Below are 26,060 nucleotides of genomic sequence, written 5' to 3' on the forward strand. Positions count from 1 at the left end.
CAATATTTTTCACAAACATTTGCTTTAAAATGGAGCGATGGAGTTTTAGTAGAAGGAGTAAAACGCAAGAAACAAAACAAGAAATAAGTACAAATAAAACATTAGTAACTCCTCCACATCACAGGGAATACAACAAAATTAAATCATGAAGTGTTACAATGTCTGCAAAAAACAAATGGATATTTGAAAAAAACATAATGTGCAGAGATTACTGTGTAGAATGTGCTTTAGTGAACATAGCATGTAAAGATCTCAGCTTTTTTATGCCAACATGTTTGAAATATGCAACACTGGAAGAAATAATATCCTCCAAACTCACTTCTGCATATGTCCATTTCCTACTTGGGTTACACACGGACCAGACTACTGTTGTGTGTGTGTGTGTGTGTGTGTGTGTGTGCGTGTGTGTGTGTGTGTGTGTGTGTGTGTGTGTGTGTGCGTGGTTCATTACCACTCGCAGTAAATCCACAAAGTTCAGATCAGAATATTTAATGTAAAAGGGAGATTTTGACTTTCATAGAAAAATAAACTTGTGGAAGTATTATTATCCAAATGGACAAAATAAAAAAATTCTTGTTATCTCTCTTGTTTATTTTCATCTACTAAAGAGAGTAATAACTCCAATAACACAGATGGGTCCCCTGCCTTCCCATCTTTTCAATAAGAGTCACAGGCCTGCCATTCCCTTAGTCTGTGACGTCTTTCAGTTGAGAAATGGTTTGTTTTCCTTCAACAAACATCTCTCGTTTTAGAAGGATCAGAGGTTTTATGCTATGTTGAGGATGGGCCATCTTGTCACATTTCATTTTTATTTTCATTTTTCATTTTTAAGGCCTTTCCTGTTTACCCACATATTCCAGTACACAGATCCACACGATGGAGCCCTGCCCTGAATAAAATCCATGCTGTTCTGGGAGAGTGCAGTCAAATGAGATAGTGATGATTTAGAGCAGGGGTCCTCAGATCCAGGTCTGGGACAAATAATCAGGTCATTATCACCACTCTGGAGAACGTGACTGCACTGAGGAGGTGATTTAGCCATGTGACTGAGGTGTGTTGAACCAGGAACCCAGCTAAAAGTTGCAGGACACGGGGCCACCTCCACCTTGCTGACATGCGAGATGAAGTGGAGCTCTGCCATTACTGATCTGCAACTTAAACCAAGAAAACAATTTGTACACCTGAAACGGTTTCTCATTTCTTCATGCTTCAACACTTACCTTACTAAGAATCAAAAGGTGTTGGTTGCAAATCAAAACTTTTAACAACTTGCCACGATTTGTGATGATGGATTTTAGTTTTGTCAACATGTGAAGGCGACTGCAGACGTAGCTGCCAAGAACACGGCAGCATTTGGCCCCTCTAACAAATGACAGGCTGGCGAACGGCTGTTGGAGCTTTTGTGTAGACGCAGTCATGTCCTGTTTAGAAGAAAAACCGTTGAGGATGTCGGCTGAAGAACCAGTTACATTCCTATGTGGCACCAGTTCAAACAAAGAAGGAATGATAATGTATGTGGAAGATCCAGCTAAGGGTGTGACAGACGTCTGTCAAGAGGCATCAAGGCCACAAAGAAGTCCCAGACAAAAGTACAGGACTGATGCAGACCGCAGCTGACTGTCAAACACGGGATCTGACGCTTCTGAGGTGCAAAGTCATGATGGAGGGGTGTGAGGCACACCATGTTGAACGCCTACAGAAATCACAAATACAAGTCGCTGTGTGCCGAGTTCTGACCCAAACTGATTCATTTTTTATAGTTTTATTACCCCGTGTCATTTCCTGCCAGAAACAAACTTCCCGATTGACTGTAAATAACATTAAGAATAACTCTGTCAGGGGTTTGAATAATTTTGGGCTTAATTGTTTCTTCCCATCTCTGCTTGACATGTGTAGCAAATTAAAGTGCCTCTCAAAAGGCACAACTTTTAATCCTTAAAGCCATTGTTCAAAGTTTTTATGCATAACATTTCAATCAATGAAAAATTATCATGAAATTATGACTTTGGTTATTTTATTTAATTTTTTTTCACAAGTAATGAGACGTTCATCCTGTTCAAAAGCATCAAACCAGAAAACCAGTGGTGGGTTTTAACTGAAAGATTACAAAACAAGCCAAATTAAATTAGTGCTTCTGAATTTAGCAGGTAAAGTTCACCTAGGGGAAGCTAAGTGTGCTAAACATTTTAAAGTTAGCCAAATCGCTAAATGGAAAAATAGCTCTGATGTTAGTGAATGCATGCCTACCACTGCAAAAAAAACCCAACAATATGTTCAAGTACCTCAGAGTTTTAAATTCATGATTTGTTCAACCACCGTGACGTGGTGACACCGTTTTTGTGCCAAAGTTGCCTTGTGGATTTTTTTCGTTATTTTCCTGATTGATGCGTATTTACAGTGAAATCATTCTGAAACTTTCAAGTGTCTCGTCAAGCTGTGGTTTTAGTTAAACGATGTAAACTAGCGAACGTCTGGATAATCCCGCATGGACATGAGCTTTATTTCAAGTTAGTCAGAACTGCTGTAAATGGTTGATGTAGCTTTGGGATTCTGATTCCTTTTCCCCTAAGAAATGTCTGTTTCTCACTTGAATGGTACATGATATATGTGATGGTCCATAAAAATGCATCTATCAAAGTCCCTTTATTTTACCTCGCACAAAACTTCAGACTTTTGAGACCATTGTGTTTGAGACCCACATCACATGTCTCTCTGGGAATCTAATACTTCACCTTTGTGGTGTTTACATAGTTCCAGGTGTTATCACAAGGACAAACCAGACCTTTGAGTTTCTGACCAAGCTTAAGAAAGAGAAAATATTGTCTTTCGGTAATCTGATCATTGCCGCCGGATAAGAAGAGCAAGAAAGTACAAACTTTGTGAACCTTCCGACTTATTGAAAACATAACAGATCGCATTGTGTTTCTTTTCACACCGTTTGCATCATGAGTTGATGTGTGGCACTGACATCATGTGTTTACCGTGGAAGCCAAGATTAGCTTGCCGACACCTCTGATTGGAAGGATTCCACTGAGACGATGGTTTAACACAGGAAGGTGTGAATCGTGGACAGGAGAAACTCATCGGAGAGCCATTAACCTCATGTATGTTTGTTTTGTTTGGCTTCTAATGAAAGTGTTCCCCTGAGCCCAGACAATGGACCTGAGTTTAAAATGTGTGTGTGTGTGTGTGTGTGTGTTGTGTGAAAAGAAAACCAGTGCAGTAAAACATATTAAGTTTTTATTGGTATAATACTCACATACTTGTAAAACTTTCAGCATATGTTCAAATCCTCCTTTTTCTTTTTGGTTTCATTCCTTTTTATGTCCACCAAGTAAAACTCTTTTCCTGCTTTTTTTTATGTGAATCAGGTATCAGTCAGAGGCTGCCTTTTTACTTTTACTGAATAAAACGTGCAAGTTAAGCGCAACATGGTGTATGAATAAAGCATGGAGTGTCTGCGGTTTCCTGTCCTAATTTCAGAGCAAGTTCAAAGTTTGTCTTTTGAGACAGGAACTCTTTACCTGCTCTGACTACAGTTCTTCAAGGTTTTTGAACAAACAAGAAACACGCAGACAGACAGGCTCCTGCAAGTAGAAAAGACAATAGCAGCAGGGCCTGAACAGCATGTTCCGACTGATGGGATCAACTGGCACATTAACAACGCCTTAATGCGAAGAGAATCGGACCTATTCAGACTTTTCACATCCTGTGAAAACTCACAAGCCACGAAAATCTGAAGGAGAGCAAAGCCGCTGTTGTAACAAGAGGTTCAATAAAAGCCATGTGGGGGACATAGCAGACCAAATCTGAACCTCTGGACCTACACAGTACATACACAGTGACCCTGAGTGCTCTACCCATATTAGTCAGTGAATGCAAAAAGTGGCAGCATTGTGCTGGGGGATGCTTTCCCTCAGCAAGCAGGCCAGACTTTAAATGGACAGAACCTGGTGGAGGCTGCCAAAGGAATGAGCCTGAGCCAAAAGGTCAGCAAGTGTAAGCTTACAGCCAGAGAACCGCCATCTTCAAGTTCAGAGAGGACATAATAATGTGCAACATTAGAGATTGTAGTTTTTAGTCACTCTCACCAACCTCCTGCAGAGAAAAGCAGTTAAACTGCCCACAAAGGATGATTAGTTTGTACGTTTTAGAAATGTGTGTCAACTGTCGTCCAGAAGGGGTTGCTGCAGCTTCATTCACTCCCCTAAAGGATTTTTGTATTTTATACATGGGCCTCACACTCTTCAGATTTGTATTTCAAAAAAGAAAATGTTGAAAAGCCACCCATCAGTTCCCTCACACTTTAAAAATATGTATGTACTTTACGTTGATCAATGAGATAAAACCCAGATTAAACACTAGGAAGTTTGGGGTTGTGTGCCTGTGTATGTACTATTGTTAGCTGAGCCTTTGTTTTCCTACATGATGGTTTGAACACATGGTTTTCTGTTAACCGACTTTTCTATGATCATACATATAATTTACATATAATACATATAATTATATGTACATATAATTTTTTTTACCTAACCTTGTATGGCAAATTTAATTAGCTGTTGAAATTTCTTTCTCATTCCATGATCGTATCTGTCATACTGTATTGTCAGTTTGACATCTAATAGATGAGAAAAGACCACTTGGTTTGGAAGAGTTACATGTCACTCCAACACTGCCTAGAAAAAAGTATTGGAAAGAAGCCAGATAACCTAGAGTGGAAGCTGTTGAAGCTAGACATAAAAAAATAAAAAAAACAATCAAGAAATGACTCTACATCTCTATGGAGCATGTTAAACAGCTGAGGCGTGGAGACAGGAGAAGAGGGTGGAGATAACCTTACAGGTTGTCAAAAAACAAAAAAAAAAACTGAGGTCTCCACAGTTTAGAGTCGCTTTCCACCAGAGATGATGCAGGAAGCTGAACTCTGCTTCCCAGAGTTCTTCAACTCCTCCTGCAAGAGGCTGACGCTTCCTCACTTTGAGGTTGTACTCATGTACATTGTGCTGTCCTCTATCGCTGTCCTAACAGCCTTTCTAAACTTGCTGGTCATCATCTCTATCTCACATTTCAGGTGCTCACCCAGCAGTTTTTAAGAATGTCTACATTCACCAGCCTTTGTAATTAATGTTAAGTCACATGGATGTCTAAAAGTATTGTTGTGCTCTTCTTCCACAGGCAGCTGCACACTCCCACCAACCTCCTGCTCCTCTCGTTGGCCATCTCAGACTTTTCTGTGGGCCTCCTGTTGTTTTTTCAAACTGCTCTCATAGACGGCTGCTGGCTTCTCGGTGACATTATGTGCACGGTGTATCAGTATCTAGCGTATGTTATCACCTCCACATCGATAGGAACCATGGTGCTCATATCTTTTGACCGATATGTAGCCATTTGTTACCCCCTGCATTACTCCACCAAAATCACACAAGGCAGAGTCAAGGTCTGCATCTTCCTGTGCTGGATGTGTTCTTGGGTATTTCAAAGTCTGATTCTGATTGAGAACCTGAAGCAGCCAGGTAAGTATAACTCCTGCATCGGAGAGTGCGCCTTTGTCATTAGCTACATCGCAGGATATGCTGATCTTGCATTTTCCTTCATTGTTCCCATCAGCGTTATTGTGGTTTTGTATCTCAGAGTGTTTGTGGTAGCCGTGTCTCAGTCTCGAGCCACGCGCTCTCACGTCGCAGCCGTCAGCCTCCGACACTCTGTGGCGGCTAAAACTTCCCAGGTGAAGGCAGCAAAGACTCTTGGTCTTGTGGTGCTGGTGTTCCTGCTGTGCATGTGTCCATATTACTGCGTTGCTCTCTCGGGGGAAGGCAGCGCTATGAGTGCTTCATCCGCCGCGTTTGTCATATGTTTGTTCTTCTTTAACTCTTGCTTAAACCCAATCATCTATGCCTTTTTCTACCCCTGGTTCAGAAAATCAATTAAGCTCATATTTACTCTTCAGATATTCCACCATGACTCCTGTGACACCAGCATGTAGTCGCTTGCCTGTAAAAGACACTTAATGTTTGTAGATGGGCAACTCAGTTGAAGACGTTGAGCTCTGTAAAATGGAAATAAGCTTTTTTTTCTTTTCATACAAAGTTTAATTATGCTGTTTTAGTGTTCTGTGCACATTATACCATAAAATAAAGAAACTGTAGTTTGATCCTTTTTTTTTTTGTCATTTCCATATCAGGTTCAACGTCACTTAATTTACTTTCATTTAAGTTACAAAAGGGTTGAGATGGTTTAGAAAAGTTCTTCTCTGCCAACTTCCAGACAAATGATTGAAAGGACTATTCGCGATCAAACCAGGGATGGAGTGAAGACCAGTTCTTCTGAAGAACAGGTCTTGGTCTTCTGTTCCAAGCATTTGGTCTAAACAGTGTTTAGAACTTTGACAAATATTTCAGGACTTTGCTTCACCTACACCACAAAATGCAGAAATTAATGGAAAGAGAGATAATTACTCAACCAAAGCTACTTCTTGGTATCAAACTAACAATTGTTATAATAAACTAATACTTAGGTAATTAAATGCAGCCACACATTGATACATATTTTCTAAACTTAATTAATCAGTTTATACCCGCACAATAATTGTGTGATACATAAAAAAATCACTGAGCGAGTAGGATAATAAAGATTTGTCATATTTAAATAAAACCTTTTTCATATGATTTTCTGAATAAGATCAGGGGCATCGCCAGGAATCTTGTTCTCTGTGACAAAAAATTAAATTGGGCCCCCCCTTTGCAGCTGCTGTTACAATTTCTTGAGTCTTTTTGACCCATAATAAGCGTCACAATTTTAAGGCTTGCAACTATCTTGCTTTCTTTGGTCCGACACTCATTTGCGTAACTACACATTATTCAGGTGGATGCGAAAACATAAATCGCATCCACCTGATGCGATTCATGTTTGTATATTAAAGGTTTAATATAACAAAAACAACCTGGTGAGAAACGTAACCCCAGAAAATATTACTGGTTGCTATGGCGATATCAAAAATGATTAACTTTTCCTGAAGTTTTCCAACTGTGAATGGTATCTCTGCTACAGAAATCCAAAGATTTGTTGCTTCTTTCATCAAAATGACACCAAAATAGTGTATCTTTGGAGATGTTATGCTTTCTACATTGGCACCATCAATTAGGGACATCAGGTGTCATTTCTTGCATTTCAAGCAGCACAAAATTTTAACATAAAACAAAAACATAAACCGGTGGAGTGGAGTTTTAAATAAACATGCTCTACAAGCCTCTCTGGGCTGAAACATCTGCTGGGAAAGCAGTGTTTGAGACACTTGAACTGAATGTAAACAGTGCAAGGAAGAAGGGAAGGGGAAAGAGAGAGGGGGAAGAAGAGAAAAGAGGGAGGAAAAATCTGAAGCTTCTACACAAGCACATGTTTCAACAGCATTCATGTCATTGTAGTAATAATACCTGTTTTATGCTCCACTAAGAATATTTTACACTAATTTCAAGTTCAATATAGCATAACATCCAAATTACTGTTAATTCTGAATTACTATACTGTTGATAGTATCACTTTTGAGAGGGCCAACAAAATTATAGAACACACAAATAAATGATCATTGACATTTATTCACTTTCACACAGGGGTGAAAGTCGTTTTAAATTCTTGGGGGTACTATGACAAAAAAAAGAATAAATAAATAAAAAAATCATATATATATGCATACATTATTATGCACAGAAAGGTAGCGAGCATTTTACTTACACACACACACACACACACACATTTGTTTTGCTATCTTTGTGGGGACTTTCCATTGACTTCCATTCATTTCTACAGCCTAAACCTTACCTTTACGCTTTTCCTAACCCTAACCATCACATACCTAACCCTAACCAAAACTCAATTCATACCTTAGCCCTAAATCTGACCCCTGACCCAAAAACAGGGTTTCCCCTCGTGGGGACCGGACCAGGCTCCGGTCCCCACGAGGAGCAATTGGTCCCCACAACGTAGTATATGTCAGGAAAATCGTCCCCACAAGGTATTACAAATAAACGCACGTGCACACACACACACACACACACACACACACACACACACACACACACACACACACACAGTTACTAAGGCATGCTACTCTGTGTTACTGACATCGTGGAGATTCTTTCACACCTTTACATCCTGGAATAGCACCTGACCCAAACTCTTGTCCGAGTTGTTTTTGAAATCTGCCTTTGAAATACAATCATGAAGCCCTTTAATCCCCAAGGCTCCTGAATGAAGCAGTACAAGAACTTGTGGGTTCTGGGTTTCTTATGTTTGGTAAAATAGTCACAGCATTAAATTGTCTGCGAAAATTAATAAAAAATAAATATAATAAGTCACAGACTGTTCCTAGCACTGTGCAATGATTAATACATGAATAATCCTAATGAATTAATTGTAATTAAAAATAATAGTGGATAAAAGGCTTCAGAACATTTATACCACAGCAGGTATGGAAAACCACAAAAGCAAAAATTAAATCATATACAAATCTATTAATCTCTCCATGTTAAATAAATAAATAAAAAGTATAATGTTTTATTTAAATATGTATGTCAGCTTGAGTCATGCAGAGCTGAGCTGATCATTTCCATAGCAACAATCAGAAGCAAGACTTGCTCCAGAAGTCCAGTGAGCTCACTGATGATGTCATAGACGTACATCACAGTAGATGAAAGAAGTTCTAAAGCTTGAATTCTGTAATCTCTAAGCATCAGTCAGGATCCGGACATTTCTTGGAGTTTCAGATTTGGATACAGCAACAATGTTTGGTTTTGCGACGGCGATTGTTCCCCTGATATTCCCAGTTGGTTGGGGCATTGGATATGCCGTGACCACCGGGATGAAGAAGGTATGTGATCATTTCTTTCCTGGGAAGGATGGCAAAGAAGAAAAGAATCAGACTGAAGAGGAAGATCTATTTTGGACAGGATTTTCATCCAGGTCAACAAAACAAACCGACCCGGCTGGGGAGGTTTGTCCTGAAAAGACTTTGGATGTTGGGACCTCGGACTCCATCTCGTCCTCTGTACAAGACAGTACAGAGGACGACTGTACTGTCTCTGGACAAACTGACCCGGCTGGGGAGGTTTGTCCAGAGACGATGGTACACCATGGGGGTGAGACAACAGTCGCAGAAAAATCTGACCCGGCTGGGGAAGATTTGTCTGCGGCTGATCTCGCAGCCAAAGCTCTGGGTAAAGAGACAGCCAAAGCTTTGGTTTCCCTGGTCCCAACCTTAAAGAACAGTCCTCTGAAGGGGACGTTCACAGGGACCCTTGAAATACAAAGTTCCCCGGATGGGGAACTTTGTATTTCTGATGGCAACAGAGCTGCTCCTTTGCCAAGACAAACAAGTCTGAATTTAAAGATTTCCGTTGGAGTCGAGGTTTCAAGTTCCCCTATTTCAGTAGATGGCATTGGCTCGGATCTCCCAGATGTAGGGAGGACAGCATCTGCAGGACCCGGACAAGCTGAGGATAACTTTTTCAAGTTCTCCAATGAGCTCCAGAACAGCTGGGTGAACGTTGCTTTCCAGAGCGTCCTGAACCTGAGCGTCACCAAGCGGTGTCTCGCTCAGGAAAGGATTTTTCTGGAGGCATCGTCCATCCCCAGCTGTGGGAGGCTCATACACTCAGCTGTCCGTCAGCCCGGCAAACATTTTTGTCAACAAGACCTTTCCCCTGTTCTGATGGAGCTGACGGAGAGGAAGCTACCGTCAGATGTGGGGAAGGACTATGATATAAAAAGTTTGCTGGAGTCTGTTCTGGTCTGGTTGGACTCGTTTGGCGGCGACACAGATAGAGAGATGTATGACAACGACTTCTGCTCTAACTGTGGAGCCACTTCCCTCAGGCTCCTGAACAACGGCGCCATGATTGCTCTTCCACCGATACTATTTTCAACCAGTATATCCATACTGCTGGAGTACTGGTTGGATTTAGCATGCAAGCGCCGTTGTTCAGGCTGCGGGTCACCCTGGCAGAAAAAACACTGTCTGACCGATAACAAGGTCCTGGTGTTTTTTCTGCACAGGGTGACCAGGAGGTACCAAACAAGAGCCACTCAGACCATCGAGGTCCCTGCAGAATGTGGGACGGAGACGTACCACCTGTCCTCCGTCATCTGTGGGGATCCGAAGATGACGGAGTTCTACTGCTACTTAAATAAGGGAGAACAAACCATGAAGGCAGAAAACGAGCATGTCTTCACTGCAGACAGTGACTGCAGTGAAGACATGTACAAGAACGGCTTCATTTATATTTATGAAAAGAACTGAGAACACCAGAGGTTAATTTCTCCAGCGCCTCCTCTGGAAGATGGTGAAGGGCCCTTTGGAGTGGAGTGTTAAGGAAGATTTTTTTGAATTAATTAATTTTGGAAAAAGTTTGGCTCTCTCTCTTCCTCTTAGATCCCGGCTCCTCTCGCGACGGCCACGTGTAGTCACTCAGAAGAAAACAGCAATGCGTGTTGACGTCACAGAATTGCAGTTTAATCCAATAGAAAAGGCATAAAATTACAACAGAAACTGCAGAACAACAGAGACATGCATTTGTTTACCTGACAGAAATGGAAAGAAGAAGAAGGAAAGAAAGAAAAGCAAAGAGGTCCAAAGACGTCTTTGGAGAATTGCAAGAGCAAATCTGATCTGTTACTCTGTATTGGAAAGTTTTATCTTCTTTTCTTTAATTTATTCAAATAAGGCATATCTTTGCTCATCCAATCCAGGAGCTATCTCTGACCCTTTGTCTGAAGCCAGAAACTCCTGCTGTGTTTACAGCTTTTCACAGATGAGTATGAAAAGCTACAACTTCTCCTGTATTGTTTTCCACACAGACAAAAGGCAGTTCAAACGAACCTAGCAAACCATCTGCTGTAACAACAGGTAAAATAAAGGTCAAAAAGCCAGAATACATTACTGATTTTAAAACTACAATTAGGCCATTTGAATCAAGACATGTTAGGTCTTAAAACTAGATTATTTTAAATTTATTTTCTCAACAGGAGCTAAAAATATTAACATCGGAAGAAGAAAAACATCCTAGAAGACCTAATTAGTAACCATTTTGAGGCTGGAGAAATGTGACTGGGACCAAACATGTCTGATTTAAATTTAAGGGGCAAAAGGTAAAAAGATTTGACAGGTTTCCTGTTTGCAGGTTTCTCTCCGGGCACTCCGGCTTCCTGCCACAGTTTGAAATCTCCACTGAAATGATCCAGTAGGCAGAAGTGGACCCGTGGAGGCATCCACCTATGCCTACTCTATATATATATGGTCTTCACCTTCCAGGCCTTCTCCAGTTCCTCTCTGAGGCCCTGGTATTTCTCCAGTTTCTCATGCTCCTTTTTCCTGATGTTGTGGTCACTTGGTATTGCTACATCCACCACAACGGCTTTCCTCTGTTCTTTATCCACCACCACAATGTCCGGTTGGTTCGCCATTACCATCTTGTCTGTCTGGATCTGGAAGTCCCACAGGATCTTGGCTCGGTCATTCTCCACCACCTTTGGGGGTGTCCCCCATTTTGACCTCGGGGCTTCCAGTCCATATTCTGCACAGATGTTCCTGTACACTATGCCCGCCACTTGGTTATGTCGTTCCATGTACGCTTTCCCTGCCAGCATCTTGCACCCTGCTGTTATGTGCTGGACTGTCTCAGAGGCCTCCTTGCACAACCTACACCTTGGGTCTTGTCTGGTGTGGTAGATCTGAGCCTCTATTGCTCTGGTGTTTAGGGCCTGTTCCTGTGCAGCCAGGATGAGGGCCTCTGTGCTGTCCTTGAGTCCAGCTTTCTCCAGCCATTGGTAGGATTTCCTGATATCAGCCACTTCAGTTATTTGTCGGTGGTACATCCCATGTAGGGGCTTGTCCTCCCATGATGGTTCCTCCATCTTCTGTTCCCCATTGTCTGAGACATTCGCTGAGCACATCGTCCGTTGAGGCTTTGTCCTTGATGTATTTATGGATCTTGGATGTTTCATCCTGGACAGTGGCTCTCACACTCACTAGTCCTCTGCCTCCTGATGATGATGATATCATCAGGAGGCAAGTATCTCATCATCTATCTCAATGTGAGATATATATTTATATATATATATATATATATATATATATATATATATATATATGTATATTTTAAACTCCTGCTCTGCTCGTTATTTTGTAATGGAAACGCACAGAATTGCGTAACACCTTATTGAAACAATAATCACTGAGATTACTATTATTGTTGGGTCATTAATATGAGCACGTTTTGTTGATTTTTTTTCCTTATCATTTAATAAAGTTGCGAATGTTTTCATAAGCCAGTCAGAGGAGGACGTGCTGAGCATCCTGGCAGCGTTCAGTTTGTCACCCACCGCTAGGGTTGCCACCTTTCAGAAATAAAAATAAGGGACGCCCACCACGGCACATGTTGCCCTACTCTCATGGGGTACTGCAGGGGCCATTAGGCGGGATGGCTGCTGCGGTGATAGATAATATTTTATGGCAATGTTTTGTTTTTAAAAAGTAATCCAAAAAACAATCATTCATACATAGAGTACTCCAAAATTGTACTCCAATCAGAGTAACACTCCTTAAGCACATTTAATTAAGCAATTGTAAAAAGTATTTGGTAAAGTGCTCAAGTACTGAGTGACTGATAATTATACCTAATTTAATAATCAAATGTGTCCTCAAACAGGGCTCCAAAAGCATATGTGAAATTTCTGGTACTGTAAAGAGTATGACTGAAATATTTATACAAATAAGGAGAGTTAGGTTTGGAGGCTGGTTCTAGACCAAATTTACCACTATGGGTAGTCAGTGCTTTTTCATGGGGACACTTAAAAAAAAAAAAGAAACAAACAAAAAAAAAAAAATTTCAACATTTGATATATTAAGTGAGCCAAAGAGCAACTTGTGTCTGCAGAGATCCAGGCTGCAGATCCCTGGCAGATGGAAAATCTGATCCTCTCTCAATATAACAGCTTAAAGTGCAGCACTGGAATATTTAATTAAATGTTACAGTTAAATTGTGAATGTTAAAAAAAATCCACCACTGAGTATTAACATAAGACATTTATTGAGTATAATTTCTTCTGTACCCCGTTGGCCCCCATCTAGAACCGCCCATTGGCAGCAGGTCTGTGTCTGAGATTAATAATACATTAAATAACCACTGAACACTAAATTAATATGTCAACATTACTTAATAAAACAAACAGAAAGCCCTAACAAATCTTTTTAAAGTAGGAAATATTTACATATTTACTGTTAATCTCTCAGTATGGTTTGTTCTCTAAATGACCATTTATATTATTTTGGCTGATTCGATTATACATTAAATAAGCAAATAATCAACTCATAACAGTCGATTAAAAGCACAATAAGAAACTTAATAATAAAATGTTCTACCATATGAGCCTCAGGAGATGACTGATGGATGAAGAGATGCTGATTTCTGTTTTTTTAGGTTCTGTCGGATCTGCAGATCCTCCCTTGATCTATTCTGTGTGGTAGCACACTGTGCCAGGACTACACACTTCTTTTGTTTTTTAAAATGACTGTATTCATCCAGTGGCGCAACTACACAATATTCAGGTGGATGCGAAAACATAAATCGGCGCCCCCCCCCCCAATGGAAGGAACGTCAGGGTGAAGGAGCGACGCTCCCCCCCCCCCCCCGTCCCCCGAGGCGACGCTACATGAAGTGTAAAACTCGCTACATGTACCTCGTTATGTGCGAGAGGTGAAGGAGCCCAATGTCATAATCGGCGCGTCGCCCCCTCCAGACGGGGTTTTGGCGCCCCCTCTGGTGCTGCGCCCCTATGCGTTGCATAGGCTGCATACCCACTTTTTGCGCCTCTGCCGACACTGATACTAGCACAATATTTACTGCTCATGAATTTTACATGCAACAGTAAAATTCAGTATGCCCGTAGGTTGCTTAATTTTTTTTTATTAGTTCATTAGTTTAGTAACAGTCACAGGCAACGTGCAAAATATACATGAAACAATCCAGACTTCTCAAAAAATGCTAGTTGCATTTTATTCAAGCTGCAGTATGTAACTTTAATAAAATATATGTTTTCTCCATATTTGATAAAGTTGTCACCATGTTGTGATAGTTTGATATGAGACAGATAATCTCCACCTCCTCCCTGAGCTGCTATTGCTAACTAAAGTAATGCACCATTCCCACCAAAAACAACCAATCAGAACCAGTAGGAGGGTCTTAGCGCTGTCAATCATCCTCATTCACTCACTGCTAAATGTGCTAATGGTGGAGAAACAACCTGTAACTTACTGTTACAGGAAAAGTGTTTATTTGCCTGTTAGTTCTGTTGATTGTTTTCACAAAAAAAGAGAAAATGATTGTTTTATATATTCTATGCATTGTTGGTAGTATCATGTTTTCATAAAGAAATCTTGGCTTTTTGTGAGCTTTAATAATTATTTGCAAGTTAAATGTCTCAGTTTATAGTAGTTTAGTATTAGACAAGTGTAATAAAGGCTAATAAAGAAAATTTAGCTCGTCAGAATATATTATAATAATCAAGACATTATCCATAACAGAGTTAACATATTGGAGTTAACCAGAAAGTTTCTCTGGTAACCCCCCATAACCCCTAAAATTAGTATGTAGCTAATGTTAACATGTTTTCAATAACATAGATGAATAAAAATGATAGGAAATGAACCTGTTTTTTAATTAACTTCTTGAAATGCCAAATGTATCTGCATATATAGAATCACCCACATGCTTACGTTTGATAAATGGAATCAACTGCAATTGAAATTGTGTTTTTCTTTTTAAAGTTAAGTAAGTAAAGATGACATTTGTAGTGCAATTGGTGCAATCCCTGTGGACGCTGGACTACGTCACGTGTCGCCCACATTATGGGCCGTGTCTGACATGCTAGTCTGTAGTACGGTGGCCCTCAGGGACTTATGCTGGCCCCTTGGTTCTTCGCTGCAGAATCTTTGATGAGCCATCTCATACTGTCAGAGCTCTGGTGGAGCCAGCTGCACATTGACACAAACAAAACAACCCAACTACTCATTTGGGCTTTTCTGCCTGTAGTAACATCTGGCTGGTGATCACGTGACTCGTGTGATGCAAAAAAAAAAAAAAAAAAAAAAATAAGTGTTTCCATTGCAGTTGTGAAATACATCTATTTCAATATGCCCGAAAAACCACCTCATCCTAGAGCAGAAACATTTAGTCATTTAACACCATTTCACTTTTAAATTGAGCAAATTTATTTTCATAATTTCAATTTGCATAATTCTGTGGTTAATGGAAGTGCAACTACTGGCTGGCTGCTGCATCTGAGAGGCACGTTAAATGAGATGTTGTCTCTTTTTTTTTTTTTTCTCTTATCATGTACTTTATATTTTTATATTCACTGGAATTTTCCCTGTAGCCAATCAATCAAATCAATCAGTCAAATTTTATTTGTATAGCACATTTCAGCAGCAAGGCATTTCGAAGTGCTTTACGTCATAAAGCCAATGAAGAGATAAAAAGGAAAATGAATTTTATGTAAGAAAAATAGAAAAAACAGTTCATTAGAAAACATGGGAAGATGAACATGCTTCATCCTCCCAATCAATAATTCATTAGAATAATTGTAAAACTCTCAAAGCATCATTTCCATGGGGAGCAGCATGAGGAGGAGGAGGATAAAAAGCTGGAGCTGCTGCTCTCGTCGACAGCGATGGAGGAAACTGAACTCTGTTTTCCACGAATGTTCAACTCCTCCTGCAGGAGGCCAAAGCGTCCCTACTTTGAGGTCATGCTGGTTTACACTGCGCTGTCTTTTATCTCCGTCCTCACTGTAATTCTGAACCTGCTGGTCATTATCGCCATTTCTCACTTCAGGTGGGACACTTTCCAGGTTTTGTCATGTTGTGCGTTTTCAATTTGGTAGCTGATGTCTCAGTTAACATCACGTTCCTCTGGTCTTTCTCCACAGGCAGCTGCACACTCCCACCAATGTCCTCCTCCTCTCTCTGGCTGTGTCAGATTTCCTCGTCGGTCTCCTCATGTTCTTTCAGATTATTCTCATAAACGGCTGCTGGTTCCTCGGTGACATAATCTGTGTTTTGTATCAGTATCTGGCTTATACGATCACTGCAGCCTCAATAACAACCATGGTACTGATATCTGTTGACCGTTATGTGGCCATTTGTTACCCTTTGCAGTACTCCACTAGAATGACACAAAAACTAGTGAAGCTCTGTGTGTGTGTGTGTTGGTCTGGCTCAGTGATCTTTCAGTGTGTGATCCTGAAGGACGACCTGCAGCAGCCGGGCAGGTATAACTCCTGTTACGGCGAATGTATCATTGTCATCAACTACGTTGTGGGATTTGTTGATATGACCTTTAACCTGATTCTCCCCATCACTGTTATTGTGGTTCTGTATGTGAGAATATTCACGGTGGCGGCAGCTCAGGCTCGGGCGATACGCTCTCGGGTCGCGGCCCCTGCGCTGCACGGCCCCCTCACCAGAATGAAATCTGAGTTGAAGGCAGCCAGGACGCTCGGTGTAGTCGTTGTCGTGTTTCTTCTGTGCATGTGCCCGTACTTTTGTGTTGCCATCACAGGGCAGGACCAGTTGCTCAACGCGTCATCGGCAACTTTTGTCATATATTTGATTTACTTTAACTCCTGCTTAAACCCTATTATCTATGCCTTTTTTTACCCCTGGTTCAGAAAATCAATCAAACTCATTGTAACACTTGGGATCCTGCTGCCTGACTCGTGTGACATCAATGTGATATAGAGAGGTAGTGACAGCTGAAAAGATAAGATCAGGTAAAGTTTAAACTCCACAGTTTCTACGTGAGTTTAATGAATTAGCCTCGACTGTTTATCTTAGTTAGCAAAATCTTCTGAAGCCGCCCATATGCATGCAGCGATGCACATTCAAACAGCCAAACCCCTTTGGTGAAGGTTAGAAACTAAAATTACAATAATGTTTTTAAAGGTACACCGTGTCTCTTACCGTACTTCTGTGTAAAATTTACAGGGTTACCCCTTTTTTAAACTCTAAAAAACCAAGAGAGATTTCTGAGCTTTCAGCAGATCCAATATGGATGAAATATTATCACATTTATCGAATAATAGAATCTTTATTAAAAATATATATATATATATTAATCTAGTTTAAAAGGTTTTAAATGTTTTTACAAATTTGATCAAATATCCCTTGGTGTATTTTTTCTGTTTAGTTAAATGAAATATCCTAAAAACACTACGTATGTGTATGCTTGTATGTCGCCATCACGTCTGTTCAAACAGAGGACATACTGAATGGGAAAGACAAAACTTTGATTAGAAAAAAAATCTCACTCCATGCTGTTTTAAAAATATGTGGCCTACTGTTGTTGAGAATCACAGTGGATGGTTTGAAAAGATTTTTGCTCGAGTCGTACAGTAAGATTCTGTAACTTAGAACGCTGCCTGAATAGTTTTTAATTGGTTGTTTTTAGTTCACATATAAATGTTAAGTGAGTAATTATTAAAGTCTTTTTAACTCTTGTTGTGTCTCCAGTCTCCACATTTATTTACTGAACTCCACAGAATGTTCAAGGCCTTTGAGATTTTTTTTGTATCCATCCCCTGACTTATACTTTTCATTAACCTTTTCTCTGATTATCTTGGAAGTGTTCATACTGCAATGGTTGCTAGGAATACTGATGAACCAGTGAATGGACCATCCAGACTTTATACTACAGTCACTGGAGACACACTCACTGCACTCAACTCAAATCAAATTAAATCAAATCAAAAATACTTCTTTGATCCCAAAGAGAAGTTAAATGAGGTTGTAACTCATATTAATTTAAATTCTTCAAAGAGTTTTAGTAGATAGTGATGGCTGTTGGTGGGAAAGATATAAGGTCTACAGTGCAAGGAAACACACACTGTGCTTCTAGGTTTTCCACTTTGTAACTTTTTCTTGCACAAGTGCTACTTTACTTCTTCTTTTCCTCTGTTTTTTATTGAGCTATTTCTCTTTATCATGTTTAATCAATTTTATTTTAGAATTGTATTCAAAGTAGGCAGAACTGAGCAGACTAAAATCTCATTATCTAAGAATAATTTTTAAAACAATGCATCGAACATGTTCCGTTTATCCCGTGGACGTGTGCTAACCTGTTCAAAAGGTCATTGCAGAGCACAGAACTGACCAGTCTAAAAGTTCAGCGTTTACTGTTCTGTGGTGTCGCTCGCAACCGTTCTATGGGGTGTTGGACTGAGTAGCTTGTATGATGAGTTCAGCAGACACCCAGTTGCACCAGGCGTATGATCATTTCTGCTGCCGCTGGTCTGGTGGAACTGAGCAGAGAAGGTGAGCGGGAGGAGTCCTCTGTGGGGCGGAGCTCAGCGAGGGCCTGAAGCTCTAAGGTACAGCGTTGGGTAAACAGGTGGCGCTTTGTAAGAGCAAGCGTTTAGACAAGCCTGAATGGCTGCCACAGGTTTACTCAAACACACATGAATGGATCAAAACTTTTTTTTTTCTTATGAGGGAATTATAACATGATATAAAGCTAAATAAAAAAAAAAGCTGATAAGAAAACTGAACTAGAACAGCTGAACATCATTACAGACAATTCAGAATCCCCGTGGCTGAAGTTCGTTGTGAACCCAATCAGCCTGAATGCTGAATGTTCACACCCATGCAGTCAGATTGTTGGAGCTTCTTGATTGGTGTTTCACTCAAGTCAAATTTAAATCAAGTAAAACGTTTTGAAAATATTTATTATAGTCACATTTTCTTACATCTCAAAAAGACGGACTTTTAACAGGGTTCAGCTTTCAGAGTTACTATACCTGTCACTGCTCTGCATGTCGACAAAGATCTCCTGGGTCATCCAGTACTGGATCGTTGTTTGTCAGTGGATGAGTGTGTGTCTCAATTTCTTGCTTTATAGTTTTTAACAGTTTACAGTAACTGTGATTAAATACGGGTCAAATTCTTCATCGCTCAACTGATCAGTTTTTTTTTTATTTTCTGTTTCCACAAGTGAGTATCTTCATAAATCCAGACAGCCGATATGTTGTTGTCATGAGGTCACCATGGAGACAGTACAGTAGGGGTAGCATTTGACCGGAGACCAATACCTTAAAGGTGTGCCACAGAGTTTAACAGGTTATATAAACTGGAGTTTGGTCTGAAAGTCATCAGAGATGGAAGGAGCTGAACTCTGCTTCCCAGAGCTCCTCAACACCTCCTGCAGTAAACCAAACTATTCTCCCTCTGATATGATGTTCTTTTCTATTATTGTTTGTCTTTTTTCTTTTCTCACAATGATTCTGAACTTGCTGGTCATCATTGCCATCATGCACTTCAGGTAAACATTTGTTTGAATGTAAACCTAAACATTTCTTGAAAAATCACAGCAGAGGGCCGTGATTGTGAATGGAATTAAATATGTGACAGATTTTGATGAAATGAGAGAAGTCTTTATGTGTTTGTGTTTTTAATCTTTCCAGGCAGCTTCACACCTCCACAAACGTTCTCCTTCTCTCTCTGGCTTTCTCAGATTTCATCATGGGTTTCCTGTTATTCTTTCAAATTTTCTTGAATGGCTGCTGGTATCTTGGCAATATCATGTGTGCTTTGATTACTGCTTTAGGTTTTATTGTTGCATCTACCTCAGTGCAAACTATGGTCCTCATTTCAATTGACCGCTACGTAGCCATATGTGATCCTTTACATTATCCCACTAAGGTCACTCTAAAACGAACCCAAGTGTCTGTTTCTGTGTGTTGGACTTGTTCTCTTGTTTATTCCACTGTGATTTTAAAGGAGGATCTGCAACAACCAGGCAGATTTAATTCCTGTGTTGGAGAGTGTACATTTGAGATAGGCCTCACAGGATTTATTGTTGATCTCTTATTTGCTTTTCTTCTTCCTGTTATTGTCATCATTATTCTGTATGTTACAGTCTTTGTGGTGGCTGTGTCTCAGATTCGGACCATGCGCTCTCACGTTGCAGCCGTCTCACATCAGCGTTCAGGAAAACCGAAGAAATCTGAAATAAAAGCCGCCAGGACTCTTGGGGTTGTTATAGTTGTGTTTCTGCTGTGCCTTTGTCCGTATTTTTGTGTCTCAGTTCTGAGCCCAGAGAGTATATTCAGTAGTTTATCAGGTGCTTATCTCCTAATACTATACTATGTTAATTCCTGTCTAAACCCTCTGATCTATGCATTATTCTACCCCTGGTTTAGAAAATCTATCAAAATTATTGTTACACTTAAAATTCTCAAGTCTGGCTCCTCAGATGCAAACTTACTGTAAACTTCAATAATGTATATTACTTTGTTAAAGTATAACTACTCATTTTGACACATATGACCTTAATCTTCAATGTATTTCAATGTAATGTTCGTAACAGTGCTGACATATGAAGAGACAGTTAATGTCATGTTTCTGGCCCGTCTGCCTGCTATGTTTGTCCCCGCAGTTCCCACCTCTCATCAAGCTCATCTGGTTCACCTGCATGCTGAGTGCAATCAGGCTCATGTTTCCCACTTGTGCACAGCAGTTATATTCAGCTCTCAGGCAGGCAGACGGTGCCAGATTTTTGAAAGCCTCAGAGTGAGTAGATATCCAGCATTTCTTCCTGACCTGACCCCGTTCTGAACTCTTTTCTGCCCCTTGGATTTGCCTGCCTTGTCTAGCCCACGTCGGATTCTCCACTGGCTTCTGTTTTCTGGACACGACCCTGTTTCTGTCCTCTGACCTCTGTCTCCTGCCTCGCCCTTTGGATTTTGTCTGCTAGAAGTTGCCTGAACGTGCTGGACCCTTTTTCTGTGCCCTGACCACCGCTCTCTGCCTGACCCTCAGACTAGTTTTACTCTGTCCTGCCTGCTCCTAGCTCCGTCCCTCCTTGGAGCTGCCACTGGTTGCCAGCCTTGGTGCTACCTGGACCACTCATCCTCCACAAACGCTAAGTAGGTTAGTGGTTCTTTTCTGTTCAGCTTTGGCCTCTCCCCCAAGTATACAACCCTCTAACCTTCCTCTCTGTCCTCAGAGGTTCCTGTTCCTTTGCTGGTGGCTGCCTGTCCCTTACCCCGAACTTCAATAAAGAACTTATTATTTTGTACTTTGTGTCTGACTGAAATTTCGGGTCCTCAGTTCTGATCATTACAGTTAAGGTTTTGGTGACCGGACTGAATCTTTATAGCACTTTTCTTGATATGTCAAATTTATAAAGATATCATTAATTTTAGCAGTCTTTTGTCAACTGTCAAATAGTGACTAAACTATACTTAGATCTATTTAAAAAATATAACAAACCAGGAACTTCTTAGGTTGCATAATAGAAAAATAAAATCTTCAGGAGTGCTGTCTGTGGTCGCTCTCGAAGGAATGCTCAGACGTCGCTCTATGAAGTGCATTATCTCGTGACAAACCTCAAAATTGCTTATTGGCATCATGTCTTTTTCCATCATGTTATAATTTTGTGCCCTCTGCTTTTCTGTCATCACATTCTCGCCTTCACAGCACATCAGTCATTTTTGGTTGAGAAATTTAAACTGCTCCGTCATGGAGCTCGGCTGAATCAGCACTATGAAGGTAAAACTTAAGGAGCTTGTTGAGTGTTTCAATTTTGAAAACAGAACCACATCTAGTGCATCTTGCATCCCACACTGGATGCTGCTTGGACCATTTCTTTTTCCCGTTCTGGTATGGTCCCGCCATCTTTATTCTTGTATCAAATGGCTCTGCTTAAGAATGACCAGTGGTGCCCTCTGTTGGATAGCAGCTAAACTACAACACTAAAAGAAGCTCTTACCATGACACCCAGTTTTTATAGTTATTGTTACATTTTCTACATTCATAACTCGATTGCTTAAAATGTAAACACCATCAGATTACCAAGTGACACAGTGTCTGATATAACAGAGAAAATACTGATCAGGTCGGATACATGAGGCTGAATTAAAACTGGCATATTGTTTTAACTATGATTGCGGTGCTTTTGCTTTGCAGTGTAACTTTTCTCATCCCTTTTAATCTTCAGTTTAAAATTTTCCAATGATTCCGAACCTCTTTGCTACTCACATCCTGTAATGTATCATCCTCATCATGCAAAACATATTTTTTAATATGGCAGCATATTAAAAAACTTATTTTTTTTAATATGGCAGGATACACTGCAAGATTGAAAACAGTCTGGCAGTAGCTTAACTTTTTTCTGTATTGTTGTTATTGATAGTTAGCCACAAACATGATCGTCACAATGAACATATTTGTTTAATTTCTTTAGTTGTTAATGTTCTATTTCAGAGCGTATTGTTTTGAGTTTTCCTTCCTGACATTTTGAGGTGTCCTTGGTCAACAGGATGTTCACAATATTTTGATCCGCTTTGTATTCTTTTTAAATATTAGACACAACTGACAAAGACTTTTTACTGCAGTCTAGCTTAATTTACTTTTTTCAAAAAGTTTTAAGTTCTTTTCTTATTGTTTCAGCTCATAGCTCTGTTGTTTCTCTTTCAGTTATCCAGGTAGCTAATTCTAAGGTCTGCAAACATTTTAACTGAAGGCCTGCTTGCATGATGAGACTTTTCAAGTTTTGCTGCAGAAGGAAACAATTAACGGATCATACTCTAGCACTGGTAATGCAGTTTCATTTATCATATCGCTGATCTGTAAGTGACTCGTCTTAACACAAAACTAGCGGCTCTGAACTAAAGCAGCCCAACCCAAAGCAATTTTGTTGTATAGAAACAAAGTTGGGGAATTATCAGGTGAGATGAATTATGACCATAGATGTTTGGACTTTTTGTTTCAGTTATGTTTCTGTTTTGCTCCTTTCTTCATTGCTTATTTCCTCATATCTTACCATTTTGTGTCATCCCTTCTCACTGTTATTCTCACTGTTTGTTTCTTTAGATGAAAGTTTATTTCTGTTTTTGTTTGTTTGTATTAGGTTCAGGTTTATTTCCCCTCTTTTCATTCTCTTTGCTTTCACCTTCCCTCTGCCTGCCAGCTCTTGTCTATCATCTTATCTCTCAGCTGCATTCACTCACCTCTGATTAGCCCCTGTCATTTCCATACTCCTTCCTCAGTAAATATACAGCTTACTCAGTTCATCGTTCAATTCACTTCAGTTTATTTATACAGCCCCAAATCACAACAAATATCATCTTGAGGCACTTTACAGCAGAAGTCATTTTACATTCTAGTTTATTGTAGTTATTAAAGAATATGTTCAGCTTATTCATATTAGTTTAAGACATTCCCATCTAAGGAAACCCAGCAGAGCATTTATTCAATGACTTGCAGCTTTCTCTCCTCCTGGATGACACTGTAGCCACAATCGCTTGCATTCTGTCGTTGACTTTACAGCGATTCTTCACACCAAGCATGCATGCAGCGACAGTGGAGAGGAAAAACTCCCCTTTCACAGGAAGAAACCTCCAGCAGAACCAACGTGGCTCAGTACATGCAGCCGACTGGAGGTTTGAGAGAGCAGAGCAGAGCCGTGTTTGTGTTGCCTTTCTTCTGGTCTTCGCTTCACGTCTCTTGTCTTTCGTTCTGCAAGTCATTCTGCTGCTCTCATTAAACAGTCTGTGCACGGTGCTCACCCTGAAATAATTATGTGCACTTAATGGTGTACTCATTTCTAATAGGATATTTTTTCACACAAATAATTTATATGTATGGGCATTTTTCTATTAAAAATCAAATCTGTATACAGGCTTGAACTAGAGATACTGTAATAACTTTGTGTTCATTAACTGTTCAAATACACATCGAATAAAACCAGGTTGGACTAAAATTAGCTGAGATTTAGTCATTCAGCTCCTCAGTTTAAACAATGTTCACACGATGAGTCAATATGAATATCTTCTACCTAACGTTGGTCCAAAGTGCAAAATGTTGCCTCTCCCAGTAAAGAGTGACCACAGAGAAGCTTAGGTTGGGCCAGCATCCAACATGACAACAGCAATACCTCAGATGTTTTAATTGTTCTGTTTTCCTCCAATAAAATACGTCTTTAGATCAGAGGCTAATTTCTTTACATCACAAAAGCGTCAGATGAGTCAGACTTCAATATCTGCAGTGTAAGAATCAGTTTGACTGATTTCCTAAACCAGGGATAAAACAGGGCGTAGATCAGAGGGTTCAGGGTGGAATTAAAGTAAAACAGAAGAAAAGTCACAGATGAAGCACTGACCGCTGCATCTTCTGCCATAAGAATAACACAGAAATATGGGCAGGTGCACATCAGAAACACAACGACGACAACCCCAAGTGTTATGGCTGCCTTCATTTCAGACTTCTTAGCTGTGACTTTCACTGAGCCCTGGAGTGAAACCGCTGCAACGTGAGACTGCATGGCTCGAGCCTGAGACACGACCACTACAAAGACTCTGACATACAGAATGAGGATGGCAGAAACTGGACCGATGAAAGACAACAAAAGATCCACTATTCCTCCAACATAATCTAGGACAACTACACACTCTCCAAAGCAGGAATTATACCTGCCTGGTTTTTGCAGGCTGTCTTTCAGGAGAAGGCTGTGACAAAGAAAAGCAATCATCCAACACAGTGAAACGCACATCTTCGCTCGTTCTGTAGTGACTTTGCTGGAGTAGTGCAGGGGGTAACAGATGGCCACGTAACGATCAACTGAAATGAGCACCATGGTTCCTATTGAGGCAGCAGTGATGGCATAGTCCAAAACAACATAGAAGGCACACATGATGTCCCCAAGATACCAGCAGCCATCTATCAGCACTATCTGGAATGAAATGAGGAATCCCACCAGGCAGTCTGAGACAGCCAGAGAGAGCAGCAGGATGTTGGTGGGGCTGTGGAGCTTCCTGCAGAAATGAGAAAACAACCCACTTGTAATCTAATACAGCTACGTTTGTAATTTCAAACAAATAAGGTCAGAGTGACACATCCACAATCTATTGTTTGAAACTGTTTTTGAAAGGCAAAGTCTGTCATTACTTAAAGTGGGAGATGGAGATGATGACCAGCAGGTTGAGTGTCACAGTGAGGAAAGAGATGAATGACAGAGCAATGTAAATCAACAACGATACTGAGGGAGGATGCATGGTCTTGCTGCACGATGCATTGAGGTGCTGTGGAAAGCAAAGCTCAGCTTCTTCAGAGTCTTTCATTGTTAGACAGCAGAACAGAAGCTACTGAAGTCTGTCTTATGAAAATATTAGACAAATCATCTCTCTCTCTCTCTCCGGCGCAATGTACCAGAGGCGGGACTTAAACAGTGTGTTACTCAGATTCTACTGTGCAATGAATTTATGCAAATTAGACAGGCCTATTCTCTGTTTTCAAATCACTTCTTAGAAGTCAACTTGTTACCTTGTCACTCTGCTCTTTGACTGCATTTGAGATACTTTATTTAGTTTTTTTGTGTTTTATCTGTATGGCTGCTCTTATCCCTGACTTATGTTTCTTAATGGCCATACTTATAAAGATTTCCTGTCTAAATGCAGACTATTGACTCATTTTGGTCTTTTTAAAATACATGGCACTTTGATTCTGTGTGACGTTTGAAATATCTTTATATATGAAGCTGGATTGTATTATACAGCACATACAATTTCACATCCACATTTTGTGGGAACCGTTTGGGGATGATGCCCCCTGAAATAATAGCAGGGTTCTTTTAATCAGCTGCTGTTTGAACTGATAAAATATGCTGGTGAAAACCCCAGCTAGCTGGTCCTCACAGTCCCTCACATTCTCTGCCCTCAGCATTCTCCGTACAGTGATGGTCTGGCTATGGAGGGATGACCGCTGCAGTATCTGGGCTCTGCTGGTGATTCAGCCGTGAGAGGTCATCGACTCCGACACTTCTTTAAACACCTTTTTGTTGTGAGTCTTTTCATCTAGCTCTCTCTTAATGTTGCCGTACGCCACCAAGCACAAAGAAAAAGCATTGGACCACGGTGTGGGTTTCGGTGTTGCCATTATTGTTTTTAAAAACTTCAAAATGGGTTGAGTCCCTCCTCTGAGTTCTTATTAACAAATTTGCCACATTAACAAATGGCAAATT

At 40.3% G+C, this 26,060-nt stretch overlaps 4 protein-coding genes across 6 annotated transcripts; 3 read left to right on the forward strand and 1 right to left on the reverse strand.

Annotated features, from left to right (window-relative positions):
• The first annotated feature begins 1,773 nt into the window (after positions 1-1,773).
• LOC106933253 (trace amine-associated receptor 4-like) lies at positions 1,774-6,151 on the forward strand. The gene is made up of 2 exons (XM_015012387.2): positions 1,774-5,071; positions 5,176-6,151. The coding sequence occupies exons 1-2, from the start codon at positions 4,905-4,907 to the stop codon at positions 5,981-5,983; spliced, it is 975 nt and encodes a 324-aa protein (XP_014867873.2). The 5' UTR covers positions 1,774-4,904; the 3' UTR covers positions 5,984-6,151.
• An 8,363-nt stretch (positions 6,152-14,514) lies between these two features.
• On the forward strand, positions 14,515-17,544 carry LOC106912735 (trace amine-associated receptor 13c-like). 2 transcript variants are annotated; one of them, XM_088012455.1, is made up of 2 exons: positions 14,515-15,914; positions 15,976-17,544. In XM_088012455.1, the coding sequence occupies exons 1-2, from the start codon at positions 15,718-15,720 to the stop codon at positions 16,784-16,786; spliced, it is 1,008 nt and encodes a 335-aa protein (XP_087868581.1). In that variant the 5' UTR covers positions 14,515-15,717; the 3' UTR covers positions 16,787-17,544. The 2 variants fall into 2 exon arrangements, with proteins under 2 accessions (XP_087868581.1, XP_014835016.2); XM_014979530.2 differs by having other exon boundaries at positions 15,710-15,881.
• A 1,285-nt stretch (positions 17,545-18,829) lies between these two features.
• Positions 18,830-20,311, forward strand: LOC106912733 (trace amine-associated receptor 13c-like). 2 transcript variants are annotated; one of them, XM_088003928.1, is made up of 3 exons: positions 19,087-19,095; positions 19,198-19,361; positions 19,504-20,311. In XM_088003928.1, exons 1-3 carry the CDS (start codon positions 19,087-19,089, stop codon positions 20,309-20,311), a joined length of 981 nt encoding a protein of 326 aa, XP_087860054.1. The 2 variants fall into 2 exon arrangements, with proteins under 2 accessions (XP_014835014.2, XP_087860054.1); XM_014979528.2 differs by having other exon boundaries at positions 18,830-19,361.
• Positions 20,312-24,044: 3,733 nt separating this feature from the next.
• On the reverse strand, positions 24,045-25,161 carry LOC106912734 (trace amine-associated receptor 8a-like). The gene is made up of 2 exons (XM_014979529.2): positions 24,989-25,161; positions 24,045-24,855 (listed from the first exon to the last, which is right to left on the reverse strand). Exons 1-2 carry the CDS (start codon positions 25,159-25,161, stop codon positions 24,045-24,047), a joined length of 984 nt encoding a protein of 327 aa, XP_014835015.2.
• Positions 25,162-26,060: the final 899 nt, after the last annotated feature.

Source organism: Poecilia mexicana, unplaced genomic scaffold, assembly GCF_051168715.1.
Source record: "Poecilia mexicana isolate PSO_F unplaced genomic scaffold, ASM5116871v1 scaffold_2, whole genome shotgun sequence".
Lineage (NCBI taxonomy): Eukaryota > Metazoa > Chordata > Actinopteri > Cyprinodontiformes > Poeciliidae > Poecilia > Poecilia mexicana.